At 39.3% G+C, this 18275-nt stretch overlaps 1 protein-coding gene across 1 annotated transcript in view; it reads right to left on the bottom strand.

Annotated features, from left to right (window-relative positions):
- The window catches only part of SYT6 (synaptotagmin 6), a 1631223-nt gene that overhangs the window by 193641 nt on the left and 1419307 nt on the right, over positions 1 to 18275 (bottom strand). The window contains exon 5 of the mRNA XM_044076454.1: positions 7026 to 7197. Coding sequence (XP_043932389.1) covers positions 7026 to 7197 — 172 coding nt within the window. The remainder of the gene's footprint in view (positions 1 to 7025; positions 7198 to 18275) is intronic.

Raw genomic sequence — 18275 nt, 5'->3', positions numbered from 1 at the left:
GCCACCTAAGCACTATGTTCAATCATAGCCTCACATCAGGCTTTGTGCCCACTGAATGGCACACAGCAACTGTTATCCCACTCCACAAAGAGGCAGCCACCACAGACTCCGGGAACTAACGCCCCATTAGCCTAATGAGCCTGGTCTGCAAGACCATGGAACATATCATGGAATTTATAAACAAAGACATTGGTAATCTCCAAACTCTGGACCCCACCCAGTTTGGGTTTGTAAAAGGCAGATCATGTCTCCTAAACCTGATAAGACTTCTTTAAAGCAGTCACCAAAGCCATAGACGAGGGTAAGGTGGTTCACATAGCCTATCGAGATGTTGCCAATGCTTTTAACACCATCCCTCACTCTGGAATTATAGATAAACTCACTAAACTAGGTAAAAATCTCTATGTCACAAGATGGGTTGCCAACTGGCTCACCGACAGAAGCCACACTGTGAAAGTAGCAGACTCCAAATCAGACTTCAGACCAGTGACAAGTGGAGTACCACAGGGTTCAGTCCTGGGTCCTCTCCTGTTTGGTATCTACTTTTCTGAAGTACAGGCTAACACAAAAGGTCTTTGGTTAATGAAGTTTGCAGATGACTGCAAACTAGGAGCCAAAATCGAAACTCCTAACGATGTTGACATCCTACAAAAGGGCCTCACTGAGACAGATGCATGGTGTCAAAGCCATGGCCTGAAGCTCAATGCCAAAAAGTGCATTGTCATCCCTTTTGGTATAAACTCTGTACCCATGAGCTACCACATAGGTGGTAGTCTACTTAACACTGAAAGTGTGATAAGAGACCTTGGGACACAGGTGGACAGTAGTCTCTCCTTTGATAAGCACATGGCCACAATAGTCAGGAAATTCTTCTACATGGCACACCTCATCATGGTTTCTCATCCAGGAAAAAAAGAGGTCATTGTTCCCCTCTACACGTCACTCATTAGACCCATTACAGAGTACAACACCCCTTTTGGTATGTACCTCACAAGACATCAACAACAACTGGAAAGGCTGCAGAAATACCTCACAAAGAGGATTACCGGCCTCAAACAGATGCCCTACGGAGACCATCTCAAAAACTCCAGCTTTACTCCATCGCATATTGTCTACTCAGAAACGATCTCTGTCTAACATACAAAGCTATGTTAAACCCAGAGCTGTTGGACATGCTCCACTTAAAGAAATCCCAATCCCTCTGAGCTACATGATCTAGGGACCTAAACCTTGGCACCACAATAAACAGAACATGCTGGAGGGATAGATTCCTATCCCAGAGACTTCCCATACTCTGGAACAAACTACCTATCTAGCTATATCAAACAAAGCTCCTCATCAGCACTCTTCAAGAAAAATCTTGATGATTGGATGGGAAATAGGAAATTCACCCCGTGGATCACCTCTGTGGCTCTGCTCAACAGGGACACAGGAAAATAATTTTCTTGGGTGACGAAAGCCAGGGTACCTTTTTGGCTAGGCTTATATAGGCCCTAGGACCAATAGCCTAGTACCTACCTATGAACCTGTTTCTAATGCAGTGGCAATATTAGGTGCTAGATAATTGGGATGGGGAGGGTATGATGGGGTAGAAAATAAAGGTGTTATTAGATGAGAAGGTGTGACATGATGGAGGAAGGGGAGGTATTTAAGTGCTGTGGTCTCCAGGGAAACAAGCAGATTAGAAGTGGCTGATCGAGTTTTACTTGTACTAACCTTCAAAGTCCATAATGAGCAGCATGGCATCTAGGCCTGTTGGCCTTGCTCCATAATTATGCACTCCGCTTGGGCTTCCTGGTTTTTCATATCAATAATAAACTGAGGTAGGGATCAAACTAACTGGACTATACGTTTACTGGCATCTCCCCCCTTCCACAATTGTAGGTGTAATTATAAAAAAATGTGCAGAACAAACTTGAATTTCAGTGCTGAAATTAACATGGTTAGTGAATACCTGATTTGTATTACCTGGGACTTCTGGGGCATGATTAAATGTTGGTGCAGCTGTATGTTGAATGGGCAAAGTTTTTCCAGACAATTGTGTGAGTCCGTATTTTGGAGTGATGGTGATATTTAAACAATTTTTGTACCTCAAGGGATGTGTTTAAGAACAGTAATGTAGCTGATCAAGAAAAAACATGACTAAGACAAAGTATTTTTTGAAACTTCTACTACAAACTTAGGACAAGGGCAGTTGAGGTGACCAGAGGGGGAAGAGGGGCACCGGGCCATGTTGTTATCACTAAATAATATGGTATATAATAGTGTGGGAAGAAATAGCCAGGGAATTGTTATGGCTAGGCTTTTATAGGCCCTATGGCTGATAGCCTAGTACCAACCTTTGAACCTATGGTACAGAGGCACAGGATTATCTGGGTGATGAATAATGGGGACTAGCCCACATGAAAACCACTAATCATAGGACAGAAGGAATGGCAGTCAAGTAGGCATAAAATTGTAAGTTTTTGCTTGGACTGATTTGTATGCAAGTATTCTAGTATTAAGTGAGTTCTACGACAACATATGGGATGTTTATTCTCATGATTTAAGGCCAAGGTTAAACTCTTAGTAAGGATATTTCTGGGAAGGTTGTAAAACGTAGTGGTTTGCTAATAAAGCAAAATTCAGCGTATTTCTATTGCAAAGGCTAACAAAGGTGATTATTATTCTAAGATGAGATTATTTAAATGGAACGTTAATAGGCTGATCAACTTAGGCAGGAAAAGAGAGAGTAGCGACATATTTAAAACAATCATGCCCTTGGGCTGTGGCACCTCAAAATATGCATCTTGTTGGAAATGAGCACAAAGCATTGCTCAAAGGTACTTGGATGAGGTTAAACTGATATCGGTGACAAACAACGGGATGTGTAAAAGTGTGCATTTTATTTATACACTAAATGAACACAAGTTTTCATTCTATTGCTGACAGCACGCACATATCCCACACACATACTTATCCTGTTTGATGGTAAATGGATCACCATTGCTTCCAAAAAAGTTATAAAACAGTTTTTAGGTTTTTGCTGCAATTAAAGCACGAGGCCTCACCAGTGACAACAATGTGCTTTGGCTGCCCTGATAGAATTCTCCAATTGTTGTTGAAAATACTACTAAGCTGCATACATTTCTACAAAAATACACCCGAAACAAATGGATTAATTTGATGACATATTCATACATGAAAGCAGTTATCACCAGTACTAGTTATCTCATCGCTATTAATTATTTTATACAGAAATTTTAATAAGATATCAGAGTTTTAAACATACCATTTTTACAATACTTAAGCCATTATTTGTAAATTTATATCCAGTAACTAGTCACTTTTACCTTACATCACAGGAGACAATTAGAGAAAAAGTTAGTAGCCTTACAAGAGGGGAAAACTATATATATCTATATATATATATATATATATATATATATATATATATATATATATATATATATATATATATATATATATATATATATATACACACACACACACACATATATATATATATATATATATATATATATATATATATACACACATATATACACACACACACATATATATATATATATATATATATATATATATATATATACACACACACACACACACACACATATATATATATAAATATATATATATATATATATAGAGAGAGAGAGAGAGAGGGAAAGAGAAAGTGAGTGAGTGTTAGGTTTTGCTGGCCAGAATACCTTAATAAAGACTTATAAAGTCAAAGGCATATGTCCTAATGATATAGTAACATATTTTAACATATTTCCAATGGACGGGTCCTCTTGATGTTAAGCAGTGCCACATCACTGCCACATGCACCATGGCTGACAGCCCAACAAAGCAAATGCCAACCCAATTCATCATGTTAATAAGGAAATATGAAAGTTAGAAAAAAGAGGAATAGCAAGCAGTGGAAAACAGGCAAGGGTGTCCATAAGGAATGATGAAGGGAGGAGGAGATGGGCATTTTTTGTGGGAAAGAAGGCCGAGGGTAGTAAGGAGTGATTTTAGGATGGCATGAGGAAGAAAGGATAACAGCAGGGGCAGACATACATAAAACACAGATAAGGGTGATGCTGAAACAAAAGGTGGGGGTAATGATAAATGGATACAGACAGACAAAGTGTGAACATTTGGTAAAGGAGAGGGTAGGACAAAAGACAAGGTGTGGATAATGGCAAATAAGGCAGGGGAACAACTGGATGTGTGATATGGCAGTGTCCATTCTGGATGTAAGCCTATCCCACACAGACATCATTCACCTCTGAGGCTGTGGTCATGTGCAGGCTTCCAACCATGCTAGGAGATGCACAACCATACTGAGGCAGGCATTCAGCCATTAGCACACCTTGGATGACAGCAAGCTCCACAACTGCAGCAGCTGCTGGCAGACCACATGGGCCCACTCCAGGCTATCAGAAGTGAATGCTTTTCCCCTCTTGGGAACTGGCCACAGAGGTCACCAGTGAGTCACCCAGATCACCTTGAGTAAGGTAGCCTTCATCACACCTTGCTGAGAGGCACACCAGGTGACCACTGGTAACACAGGACCAGAAGCATTATCTGGAAAGGGCCAAGGTTACTTCTACCACTTCTCTTCTAGAAGAACAACTGGACATACCAAAGGAAGAGAAGAAATAAAAGAGCATAACAGTATACACACTGTGCACTTAAAATGGTAGCTGAGTTCAATAATACACATGGCGCATGCCCACCACTGTTGACAGAAGCACTGTTGCCTCTGCAACATCCCTCCTTGTTAATGGGATGCTCCTTAGTCACAATAAAAAAGTAGGAAGAAGTCAGCAGACATGTGGACCTGTTAAAATAGGAACAATAACCAAATATTTGTCCAAGCAGGACAACAGAAAGGTACCAAACAAAAACCTGACAATCTCGGAGGTAAAGCCACAAGAACATCAGTTTAATAAGCTCTTTTGTCCCAAAAACAAAACACATTGAATGTCATCAGATTAAACATTCACTCACCATTTCTTCCTTTATGAACATATCCAATGCCACCATACATACCTCTCAACCTCTAAGTGCAAGAAATCTGGACAAAGCCTAAAATAATGGGGGCAAAGACCCAAAACTAGGGACAGGTTTTAGATGTGACTCTTATAAATTTATAAAGTTGCTAGAATAACAGGATTTCTGTTAACATACATTTTCTAAAAGATATGAAGTCTGCAACTCACATTTAAGTCAGTATTTAGTGATTTCAGGCCTCAGTGATATGTCAGAAAAGCACACACAATGAGGAACAAACCAAAAATATGAATCAAAAATCTGCACATTCTTCAAAAATATGGACATATTTGAGGAATGATGGGAGGAGTAGGTCTCACAAATATGACATTTTTTTGTACACCTCTTCAAAAATGTTCCAAAAGATACGTCAAAATGAAACAGAACTATTGATTAACGATAATAATATTTTCAGGAAGCCTTATATATAATCACAGTATAATGTATACGGACAAAAAGCAGAACAATGAGGAGGATAAGGCACTTGGCTGCAGAATGACTACAGGTTCAAATCCTTCTGGTGCTACATACATACTGTGTGATCATCAGCAAAGCACTTAATTTCCCTCTGCTGCTAAACTGACCATAAAAAATAAGGGCTTGGGTATAGGATCAGAGGTGGTTACTAAGCTAATGGCCCTGGGGCCCTTACAAGCCTAGCCAAGAGTTTACCCCCAAAAAGAAACCTCAGTCAGCACCTGTCACCCCTGTCAGTGAGGGACAGAAGTAGAACCCCTGGAACAAATTTGTAGTTTCCTGCCACTCATCAAGGTTGCGCTTGAAGAGGCCAGCGAGGTATCCTGTTTTACGTATATGAGAAGTCTATTCCCGAGATGAGGCAGCCTCTGGGAGACAAACCTGTATCTCCAGTAGGTTTTGTTGATGGCGCATATTAAAATCAGTCCTTTAATTGGGTAATGTGCGAGGAGTTAGACTTACGGATATGGAGCATCTCTAGTAGGACAGGGTCTGAGACTGTCTTGTAGACGAGACACAGATCACTTCTGAGCAATCTGTATGATACTGAATAAATTGATAATAATTTGAGCCTGTCCACATAGGACAAGTATTGGAGGCCATGGATTCATTTTGTGAGGTCTTTCTGTGGCCTTTCCAGTTGATGCAGATGTCTGGAGAGGTACATACCAAATGGGACTGTATACTCAATTATTGGTCTAATGAGGGAGAAGTATAGAGAGATAATAACCTCCATTTTTCTGGATGCAATTTCTTTACTTATGAGACGAACCAAGTAAAATGCTTTTCTAACCACTGCCGCTACATGATGGTCGAATGTGAGATTGTTGTCAACCTGAGTACCCAGGTCTCTCACCACAGGTTTTGTGCCTAGGGGGTTGTCGTTGATGTGGTAATCTGTAGGGGTGTGCTTTTGCCAAATGGTATGATGATACATTTTTTGAGTTTAACTTGAGGCCACGACTTTGGCACCAGTGATTAGTTGCTGTGAGACCCTCTTGCCATATCTTAACATCATTTGGGAAGTCAATGACAGCACCCAACTTAGTCATCTGCAAAATTGGTCAGCCCCCTTCAGGGTCCTGTTGGCGAGCCAGCTGGCCACCCATCTGATGAGCTAGGGATTTACGCCAAGCTGTGCTAGCTTTTTGATGATGCCAGAGTGGGGGATTGTGTCAAAGGCCTTGGCCAAGTCAAGGTAAGCTGTATGTACTGACTTTCTCCCATCTAGGGCATTGGTGATGGTCTCAAAGAAGTCAACCAGGTTCAACAGGCAAGATCTTACCTTGACGAATCCGAACCGGGTGGGGTTAAGTGTTTGGAGATTGCCTATGTCCTTGTTTATGAGATCCATAATATGCACTCCATGGATTTACAGATATCAGTATCCATGCCAGGTTATGATAATGGAAATAAAAGTAACAGCATGGTGTCAGCATAAATACATCTATATAGTCAGTCATCAAAGGTATCAATTTTAAGGAGTGAAAGTTTCAACTTACCTGTCATAGTCCATCACTGATATGAGCAGGCTGACTTGGTCCATGCTTTCAGGAGGAATGTCAAAGATGATTGCTTCATTGTATGTAGGGTTAAGGGTATTCTTTTTTATTGTTGTCTTCTTTTTTTTTAACCTGCGTCCATCACATAGAAGAGATACCTTGACATAAGGATCTAAAAAGAGAAAAATGATTACCAATAATTTTTATATTTGATGCTTGAGAGATGCATAGAATTCAGTGCACTAACTGTAAAGTGCAGTTGTGTAAAATGTTGCCATAACAGTTGATGTCCTCCCATATCACTGTTGCAGTATTCATAAACTAAGGGATCTCCTGTCAAGGACAGCCCAACATCCAGCCAGTATATCAAAGCCTTTAGCACTTACAGGCATTGCATATCACATATATGCTCCTCATGTAAGGCATAAGGTTGATGCACAGATGCACACAGTCAACTGTAAAAGCCCGATGAGGAACAGAATATCTCCAGAAACAAGGAAAACACGTGCATCCAGAAGAATAAAAAGGAGACGAGACCCTCAGCCAACAGAGCAAGAACAGAATAAGAGCAGGGAAGCAGGAGGGAGAAAATACGGCAAGAGTGAAGCAACTGTTCTATTTCTTTCCATATCCCTGTTGCAGTATTCCTTACAAAAGGGAGAGTACAAAGTTCAAGATGAAGCCCGGGAGGAGGACAGCACAGAAGACCCTTCCAGAAACCCATGCAAGATAGCTCTGGCCTTGGAAATAAAATCCAACTTGTAATGCTTGGTCAACATATGAACAGAGGACCAAGTAGCAGCCTCAGGGTTGGAAGTGGTATTCAGCCCCTTGAGAAAAGCAGTAGACGAGGCAACAGACCTGGTAGAATGAGCTTTTACAGAGGAGGCAAGACATTTCCCCATGAAAGGAATAACAAAAAGAAATGGCCTTAGAAATCCAGGAAGAAATGGTTTGCTTGGAAATAGCCAAACTCAAAGGTCTGGGATGAAAGGAAAGAAAAAGCTGCTCAGATTTGTGAATAACTAGTTTTTTCCAAATAATATCTGAGCTGTCTATGCAAATGCAATGTGTAAAGAGCCTTCTCAGCAGATTGCAGAGAAGGAAAAAGAGGGAAGAGGAGACTGATTAAGGGACAATTCACTGACCACCTTGGGCATAAAAGAAGGATTAGCACAAAGAGATTCCCTGCTCTGTGGAAAACTAAGGAAGGAAGGAATGGCCATGACAGCCTGAAGTTCAGAGACTTTCTTGTTTGACAGCAGAGCCAAAAGAAGAACAGTTTTCCAAGTACAATGTTGTAAGGAATCTGAAAGAGCAGGCTCAAAAGAACCTGAGTCAATTTTTCAAGAACAAAACTGAGGTCACAAGAAGATGGAATAGGCTTTCTGGGAGGCTTACTATGAAGGATGCTTTTAAGAAACTGCTTGACTTCAAATCTAGAGGCCATGGCAGGATTTAAGGGCAGACAAGCAGATTTGGAGGGATAATTACTCTAAAAATTAAAAATAGGAGAAACAAAAATATGTTTCAATTCCTGAAAGGGTTTACCCTTATCCTGGAGAGACTGCACCACCACCAAAAAGATTTTTATCATCTAAAGCAGCATCCGATAGCTTGGCTTTAATGTCATCAGGTAAAGCCTGAAGATGCAGCCAATAGTGATGCCTCGTAGATTCAAAGGCAGCAGCCCCGGAGGAGGCATCAGCTGCATTGTAGCAACATTTGATAGAGCGGTGGGCAACCTGGGAGGTAGAGCCCAACAGGGAAAGGGCAGAAGCCTTCCCATAAGAGTCAGGAAGGTCTGAAACTGCTTTGGAAAACTGAGAAATGAGAGTCAAAACATACCTGGTCATATGAAATTGGTAAGTGATGACATGAAGGTATAGAAAGACAGGATGGTAACACTTTTTGCCCAGCCTCTCCATGGCCCTACTATACTTATCTGAAGGTTACAATTTGGAAGAGGGCAATCATTTTTAGGGCTTATCAAAAGACACAGGAAATACAGAAGGGTCAGCAGAAGGACATTTATAAAGAAATTTACACTTGTCAGGCACTTTATAAAAATCTATCCAGTTTCCTGTTTGGAGGGGGCGTAGAAGCTGCAGAAAAAGTATCCAGAGGGGAGCCAGAACAGCAGATGTGTCCATCTGGAGGATCTCCCTGATTGCTCTCAAGTTTCTGAATATCAGAAACTTATGAGCAATCCCACTTAAAAAAAATTCCATCCTGCAGGCAACAGTATCTGCAAAGGAGAGTTCTTCCAAAGGGGAATCTGGACTAATAGAATCCTCTTCCTCTGAACCACAGTCCAAGGGGGAAAATCTGAGAAGTGTAAGCCAGGGACTCTTCCCCAAAATCCCGATCCTCAGCCAAAGAATCAAGTTCCTGGGTCTGTTAACAGGAGTGGAAAAACAAGGAGGGACAGGCACAGGGCACCCCCCTGAGGAGGCTTTAAAGCCATCAAAGCATTGAATAACCCCGAATGAAATCCTGCTATTCACATTACAGATCCTTAACTACAGGGGGAATATGCTTAGTTTTCAGTTTCTTTTTCTATGGGACATCCACATGAAACACCTTCGAAGGGCCAGACCCCTGAAGACATTCATTAAGTGTAGTGGGAATCTTCTCTCTGAGTAGGATCTGCAGAACCCCTGTCATTCCCTTGGATATAATCAGCCAAGGTTCCCCCTCAACATCAGGAGGAGACATTTGTAAAGCATCCAAGGATGTGGGACAAGTCATATCCATTCTAGCCTCAGCCAGGACTGCAGCAAAGGAATCCAATGCAACCACTGGATGATCGTCTGGGATTTCACTGGGCTCGAGACAGAGACATCAGGGGGAGGCTGAACAGCAGCTGTATCAGACCCAAGTTTTTTGGCTTTTTTCTTGGTAGATGGCTGACCCTCGGGAGGGGAAGATTCCACCAGAGCACCTTGAACCAACAGCTTAAGATGTTGGTTTTCAAGGTAAGTAGATAGGGAGGAGAAATGATTCATAGGGTCTCCGGGACAAAAGCCTTGCAGAGAGAACACTATGTATAGTAGTCATACCCTCAACCTGGAATCATAAACAATCTGGACAAAGGCTCATGAAAAATACGTACAAGTGGCCAAAAATCTGTATGCTGATTAACATAAAATTTACATACATAATTATGCAACCTGCCCACTCCAATGGAGTTGTGGGATACCAACTTTTAAACACAAATTGAAGAACAGACAACATATTAAACACAAAAACACAATAGGGTTTTAACACAAGGACACCACGAACACTAAATGAAACATTTCTCCTCAACGATCCCATCTGTAGCGTGCCCATGAATGTACAAGCACTCCACTGACTCCAAAGGAAATATTTCCCCAGGAATCCCTTCTGTAGTTTGTGGATGTATGTACAGTCACTACACAGGCTCAAAAAGAAACATTTAACACAACAAGTCCTTCTCTAGTCTGCCAGTTTATAAACAACCACTCAGCTGACTCCAAAGGAAACATTTTCCCCAAAGGTTCCTTCTGTAATATTCTCAAGTATGCACAAGGATTACACTGAGTAACACAAAAAGAAATATTTCCCCAGTGATCCCTTCTGTATTCTTCCCATGTATGCACAAGCACTCCACTGACTGTAAATGAAATATTTCCCTTAATGATCCCTTCTGCAGTGTGCCCATGAATGCACAAACACTCCACTGAATTCAAGACTGCTCATATATAAAAACACTCCACTAATACCAAATGAAGCATTTACCCCAAAGATCCCTTCTACAGTCTGCCCATGTATGGCACAACAAAAAGAAACATTTCTCCCAATGATCCATTTTGTATTCTGAATTTCTGCCTGTCCATATATGCACAAGCACTTCAAGTTAATGATCACTTTTTCACTCACATCATGTCATAACTATAATGTAAATTGTATCATGGTGTGGTTGGTGCTTGGGTCAACATGGTGCTGAAGCTAAATGGATCTATATATGCTTTTTTTTTTATTCTTTTACCTGCTGTTGGAGCCAGAGGTGGTCAAACCACTGGAGGAGAATCATTTTCTCATCCTCTTCCTATCCTGATCCTGGGTGTGCAGAGTGGACACTGGGAAGACGCAGACCAGGCTCTGCTCTGCTGACTGCTGCACACTGCACTGGCTAAAGAAACTATGTACTTGCTTGCATCTTATTGGGCTGCCTCAGCTTAAGTTAAAAGTTAAAGTCGGACACTCGTCTTCTCATCCTCCACTCACTGATTGGGATCACAGCTGCCTACCTGCTGTGGTCCGCCCTCTCTCCCATCTCATTTCTGCTCTAAATCCACAACAACATACACAAACACAATGTGAGGTATGTGTGAATGTACATATAGTTTAAAAAAAAAGTAAATAAAGACACCCCGTGTTTCCAACAGGCTGGAACAATCTGTTCACAAAGCTGGTGTCATCGTGTATGTCCCTGCATGTAATGACATCAGCAACAAGTTCAACTTAAAAAAAAAAATCAAAATAAAAAAAATGGGAATTCAAGGGGCCACTTGGGAACTCATGACACCTCATTATTTTTCCCAAAAACTAGTAAATACCAAGGAATTCAGTATGGTTGAGAGGTATGATGGTAGTGGGAAGCATCCAAACTGAAAAGACACCTGTTATGATTGCCATTATGGGGGATCTGCCTCCCACACTGATATTTTCCCTTTCTGGATGACATGAAAGCAATAACACTAAATAACAGGATAAGAAGAAAGTCCAATGAGGCTCTTATCTGAAACATGGCTTGGTAACCAGCCCAGCAGAAAGGCATTCAGAATGACATTCAATAGTGACATTCATACTGGTGGCAAAATTGTTCAGTGTGTGCATATCACCCTTATGCCATACGCGTTGCATGGGGAGCATATGTGTGATGTACACCACCTATAAGTACTAAAGGCTTTGGTATACTGGCCAGTCGTTGGTCTATGCTTGGCAGAAGATCCCTTACATAAAGAATACTGCAACAGTGATATGGAAGGACATCTTTCAGTACCACTGCTTTGGTTTAAAAAGTTTGGCAAGTAATCTAAATCAGAAAATCGTCTGCACTTCTGAGTGCTGCAGGCTTTTACTTCTTGACAATTCTTTTAAAACCGGTCATAATGAAGTAGATTTAAAAATATATTTTTGATTTAAAAAAAAATCCAAAGTTAAAGTCAACCATGAATCAGTTGATAACATCTTCAGAGAACATTTATGTATGCTTGCCTAGTTATATGTCCCGTCCTCTGAATGTGTATTTAGGTTACTCATGTATAGTGAAATCAGTCCAAATTCTATTCATTTTAATCACTCATTCATCTCCAGATACATTCACGACAAGATTCAACATGACCCAAAAGATTGTATATAGCTAAGGAATCAAAAATCATTCACATGACAAAAGCAAATTTTAGAGAAATTGTTTCTGCTGACTGCTGGCTCATGATATGTTGTGGAGGTGTTGGCGGGTACAAAATGGTTCCATCTTATTGTTTTGATATGTCAGTATACACAGTTCATATCAAACAGATTATACAGAATTATTTGAGAATTATTTCTGGAATCAAAACCTAAGGCCAGTACTTCACGACATTCCTAAATTTGTGTATAAATAAGATAAGAGTATTAAGTACATGTTAGAACACGACAATACCAAGAAGGAATTTCCTACTACCACCAAACCTTTAGGCACAAATGTTACGGTTGCAACGGTGGTAGGTTTATTAACGAAGGACTGTTTGTTTCTTTAAGTCACTTTCCACGTACTTTAAAACTATTAGGTAGATATAATTGTAGTACAAACAGGGGGTTGTGTACATTGCGTTATGTTCTGGCCGCACAAGTTTATACGTAGGGATGACAACTAGGAGTCTTAGGCAGAGAGTAAGAGAACATCTTTATGCAGTCAAAACTAAAGATGAGAATCATGCTCGCTGTAGACATTCTGTCTCGTGACAATTTTAAAAGGTTTACATTTGCCATTTTAGAGCAAGTTTTAGAAAATATAAGAGGTGGTGATTATTCTGTTGAGAAGAGAGAGACTGAATGGCAAGTGAAATTGAAGGCTGATGTCATCCTGGTTTAAATAAAACTATTAATATAAAGTGTTTTTCAAAGGAACATGAGCTAAGGGGACTTAAGAGTTAACTTTTTTACTCTCTAATTGGACAATACCCTGTTTTTAGTCATTGTTTTTAGAAAATGTTCCTAGCTTTTTATTGGTTGGAATTTTATATACAACTGTGATGCATTTATATACTTTTGCATTTTCTGATGAAGTTGTTTTACAAAAGAGGCAATTAAACAATTATTACATTAAGAAATCTCTTGTTGTCTCCATTGCGCCTTAAAATAGCTTTTTGTTGTGTAAATTCAATAACTATTACTTGAGCGATAACACCATTTTAAAGTATATTGTATTAGACTTCAAAGTTTTCCATTCGGATGGATGTTTATGAACCAGCGGCTTAAAACTTGCTATTGTACTTTCAACTTTTAAAGCATATGGATGTTTCAGTGAATGGCTGGCAATTTAGCATCACTTAACATCTTGTCTTTTCAGCATGCCTGAGTCATCACCGACTCTGCCATCATGTATCTATAGTGAGATGGTGTTTAATTTCAGTTTCATTGCCATGCAGTATACTGTGCGAGCTGGCAGTACATTTTACATTTATTTTTTTGGGGGGGGTCCACTTTTCTTTATTATGTGACCATGGAGCTGTTGTATATATAGCCTGGGGAGGCTGACATTCCATGTTACGGAGTGCAGGGGGGCGGGCTTTTTTGTGGGGGGTTTTTTATAGTTTTTCACTTACCATTTTTTAATATATAATTTGCAATGAACAGTGAGCTGTAAGACATCGCTTCACGCTCATGTAGATAAACTTTTTTTTTTAAACTTCTAACCAGAATTACTTTATAGTAAAACAAGCAACCCACAGAAAAAAATAATCTAGATTATTGTAAGAAGTGAAAGAACTGTAAGAAACTGGTACTGTAATGAAGCTGGAATGACTGGAAGAACTGGAAAGAAGGACCATCTTTTACTTACCCAGAACCGTGCCAAACAAATGCCAGTTTCTTTTTTATGTGCCGTATCTTACTGTCTAAACTGAAATAAACTGAATTACTACTTCCGTAGCTTTTACACTTATTATTTTGTACATGCCTACGGCACTCAGAACTAACTCTAGAGTGTCAGTACCAAACTTCTGTGGGCTGCACTGCAATGGCTTTCTATGTATCAGTCCGAAGTGACTTACTGCCTTCTGTGTCTGAAGTATCTCTTCTATTATACAATGCCTCCTCTAAAACGTGCACGTTGATTGGCCAGCCCAACCAGCGTGCCCGTTGTAAATCCCTCAATATACTAACGGAAAAAGGTCCGGTCGCCCTGACTTTTTCCGTTCGTATAAAACACTGTCTCGCTATGTTAAAAGAGTTTAACATAGCGACACAGGTTTAAAAAAAGCAATGCAGATCTCCGTTGCTTTTTTTAAAGCTGTCTCGCTATGTTAAACTCCTTTAACATAGCGACATAGTAAGCAACGGAGATCTTGCGATCTCCGTTGCTTTTTTTTTAACCTGTCTCGCTATATTAAATGGGTTTAACATAGCGAGACAGCTTTAAAATAAGCAACGGAGATCTCCGTTGCTTATTTTAAAGCTGTCTCGCTATATTAAACCCATTTAACATAGCGAGACAGTAAAAAGCAACAGAGATCTTGCGTTCTCCGTTGCTTTTGCCCACAGCTCTGATGTACTGCGTAGGCATGCGCAGTACATCAGAACTGCCGCGGAACACCAGACAGCTGCCAACCGTGGGTAAATCCAGCATTACCCACACCCAGGCATGGGTTATTGCTATAATAATATCCTAAACCCTGTACATTTCCTTGTAGTTCTATATTCCTCTTTGACCTTGTTTTCCAAGCCTCGTACCATCTAAATAAGATCTGTTTGTACTTAATTTACTGCACATTCTATTCTTATCAGTGCTCTTAAACAAAGGTTATTCATTTGTACCCATTACTGAAACATTCCATTCTACTGCAACTGTGTGTAAATGTACAAATACAGGCCTGCTTTAATATGGATGTATGACTAGGTATATGCAAAGAGAATACTGTAACTTACAATTCTATCAATCTGAAAATGTGACTGAGCTGAAACACGATAATCAGAACAGATGAAGCAATAACAATTTAAGATACTTGGAAAAAATAGATGTTAGAATGCAGTATTTTTCTCTCTAATTATTTTTCAATATATTGCTTCTTAGTGGAGACCATACACGTATATTGATATTTAAATATATATACAGAGAAAACAATGAAGGTAATGGCTTAAGTTCTTTAAAATTAGAAAAAATGACCCACAAACCACAGACAAGCTCAGTTGAGACTTCATAGTTAAAAACTGTGGTTTAATGTTCTTTTTGTATATTTTTCTTATTTTATTACTGAGAGAAACTTTACCCCCCTCCCAAGGCTGAAAACTACTGAACCTTTATATATATATATATATATATATATATATATATATATATATGTATATACATATATATATATATATGTATATATATATATATATATATATATATATATATATACACATATATATATATATATATAAACACATATATATATATATATATACACACATATATATATATATATATATATGTATAGTTTCACTTTCAAACCTAGAGATACTGAAATTGTTGAATTTCAGTATCTCGAGAAGACAATATCGTAAGTTAAAAGCATGAGCCATGGAATTTATCCCAGGGCAAGTAAACACTTATCCATCATGGGGAGATACGCCCCTTTCCCCACTGTAGTGTGATCCTGCAGTTGGTATATATAGTTAGGGGTGTGTGGGAGGTGCAACCTCCACATCGGGGGTGTGGGAGGCATAGCCCTCCACCTCTAGGTGGGTTTACAATGGTGTGGTATGTTGTTTTGGGTAAGTGTTCAAGTGCCCTGGGATAATTTCTATGGTTTGTGCTTTTAACTTACAATATTTTTCATCAAAGTTGAAGACCATATGGCTGAGACCATATGATCGACTTTTGAAATATCGACCATGCAGAACGGGCACCTCCATTCTTCTGCACTGTAGTGCAAACTCGGATTTCATGTACTTAAGTTCTGGGGGGGGGTGTGCAGGGTGGTATGCCCCCCTGCTAGCAATGTGAAGGTTAGTGCTTTTTTTTTTTTTTTTTTTTTTTTACATGATCAACATTTCAAAAGTTGATCATGTGTTTTCGGCCATATGGTCTTTGGCTTTTTGAAATGTCGATCATGTGTAGTAGACATATAGATATATATATATTTTATTTTACATTTGTTGACCGGGATACTCCGACTGGATACATATCCATTTTCAGTGGAGGCCCGGGGAGAAAAGCTCCAACATACATACAGAAAAAGTATCGCATATAACATGAAAAGCACTATTTACCAACTTACTATGACAAGCAAGTTATACAGTCCAACAAATTGTAGAATTAGGTGGGGATATAAACAAACAGAATTCTGACTCAGCTAAAGTTGCAAAGAAATATTTTTAACACAACTTTAAAGCAGGGAGCTAACCAGGACTAGAGCAAGGACATAACCAGTGTAATTTGAGATATAGTTTGAGACTTTTTTGAATTGGGCTAAGGAAGGTTTAAGAGTAAGGTCAGCAGGGAGGGAATTCCAAGTTTTGCAAACAGAGTTTTACCGGCTGAGTTATTGGATTACATATATTATATTTTATATATATATATATATATATATATATATATATATATATATATATATATATATATATATATATATATATATATATATATATCTATATATATCTAGAGAGAGTATTACATTGCTGGTGAAAGCACATTACTATCTATACACACTATTGTGAGAAAATAACATACACAACCAATCAGCAAATAACTCAGTTAATAACTCAGTTACTGACACCTGACTGCAAAACTAAAGGCCACAAGATTTACTTCTTGAATCACTACACCACAAAACCACCCTAACCAAAAAATTCTAAAACATTCCATATAATAGAACCTAGCAATACTTATCAAAATCCAAGCAGAACAAAATTCAGAGCACATACCACTCCACCTGCTCATGGTAAAAAATTAAACAACAATATAACAGCTGTTCTAAAGTAATGTATGGGGGGAGGGGGGGTCACCCCACATCACACTTGGTTATATAACTGCGATCTAAGCTAAACAGCATACAAGTCACATTACTTATTTATCATTACAATCAACTAGTGCAATCCACTGCTTGTGACATGAAAAACATCTGTTGACAAACTGTGCACTCTATCACGCATGGCAACTCGCAGTAGTTTATAGAAAACACAACAGACGTGCGCGCACATACATATACAGCAGTCAATCACAATACCATATTAAATAATGCAGCTGTAAATTAAGAAAGCAATGCTTGTGTTTATTAAATGTCAAGACATCTTTGTTTATCTATTTATACATTATACTTTGCAGTACACGTTGCCTTTCCTTTGTTGCTACTTTTGTTTATCCCACTCCCACCCACATTTTTTGGATCTTCAGGCCACCTAATACTGACTTGCTCTTTATAACTACATTAAGCTTTAGAAGATGGTATATTAGTGTGGCAATCACCTCTGAAGAGCCTTACTGTCTGCAGAGGACTTAACTGGCACCAGCATGGCCAAGTGTCTTGGGTTCCCTCTTACTGTCTGACAAAGGACTTAACTTGGCATGGCCAAGTGTCTCACGTTTCCCTCTTCAGACTGAAGCCACATTTTAATTCTGCTGCAACTGCTATGCATCTGATATGCTACTTCTGTTTGGACATGAGATATTTTTGGATTTTACTCAAACTGGTCAACAGCATGGACATGCTTTTCTTGTGCTTAACTCATTAAGGTGAACCTGACCACACATTTCTCCATGTTGGAATTGCTGCTCATTTGCTGCTTGTGTAAGATATTTAAATAGGCACCTAAGCTTTCTGGGACTGCACCAGAGCTTATAATACTGGGGAGCACTAAATCTGTTTCACCAGCTAGAGTACTTCTTTGTAGCTGTGTAGCCTCCACTGGCACCATACTCCACTGCGAACATATCTATAGCTTCTACAGAACATTGATTTGCACCTATTCAGCTCTTTACAGCCTAAGTACACACTGCAGTATATATTTGTGTTCTGCCATTTCTGCATTTGCAAT

This window comes from Protopterus annectens, chromosome 7.part0 (assembly GCF_019279795.1).
Source record: "Protopterus annectens isolate FY-2018-M chromosome 7.part0, PAN1.0, whole genome shotgun sequence".
NCBI classification, from domain to species: Eukaryota; Metazoa; Chordata; order Ceratodontiformes; family Protopteridae; genus Protopterus; species Protopterus annectens.
This window is presented reverse-complemented; position numbering and strand designations above follow the sequence as displayed.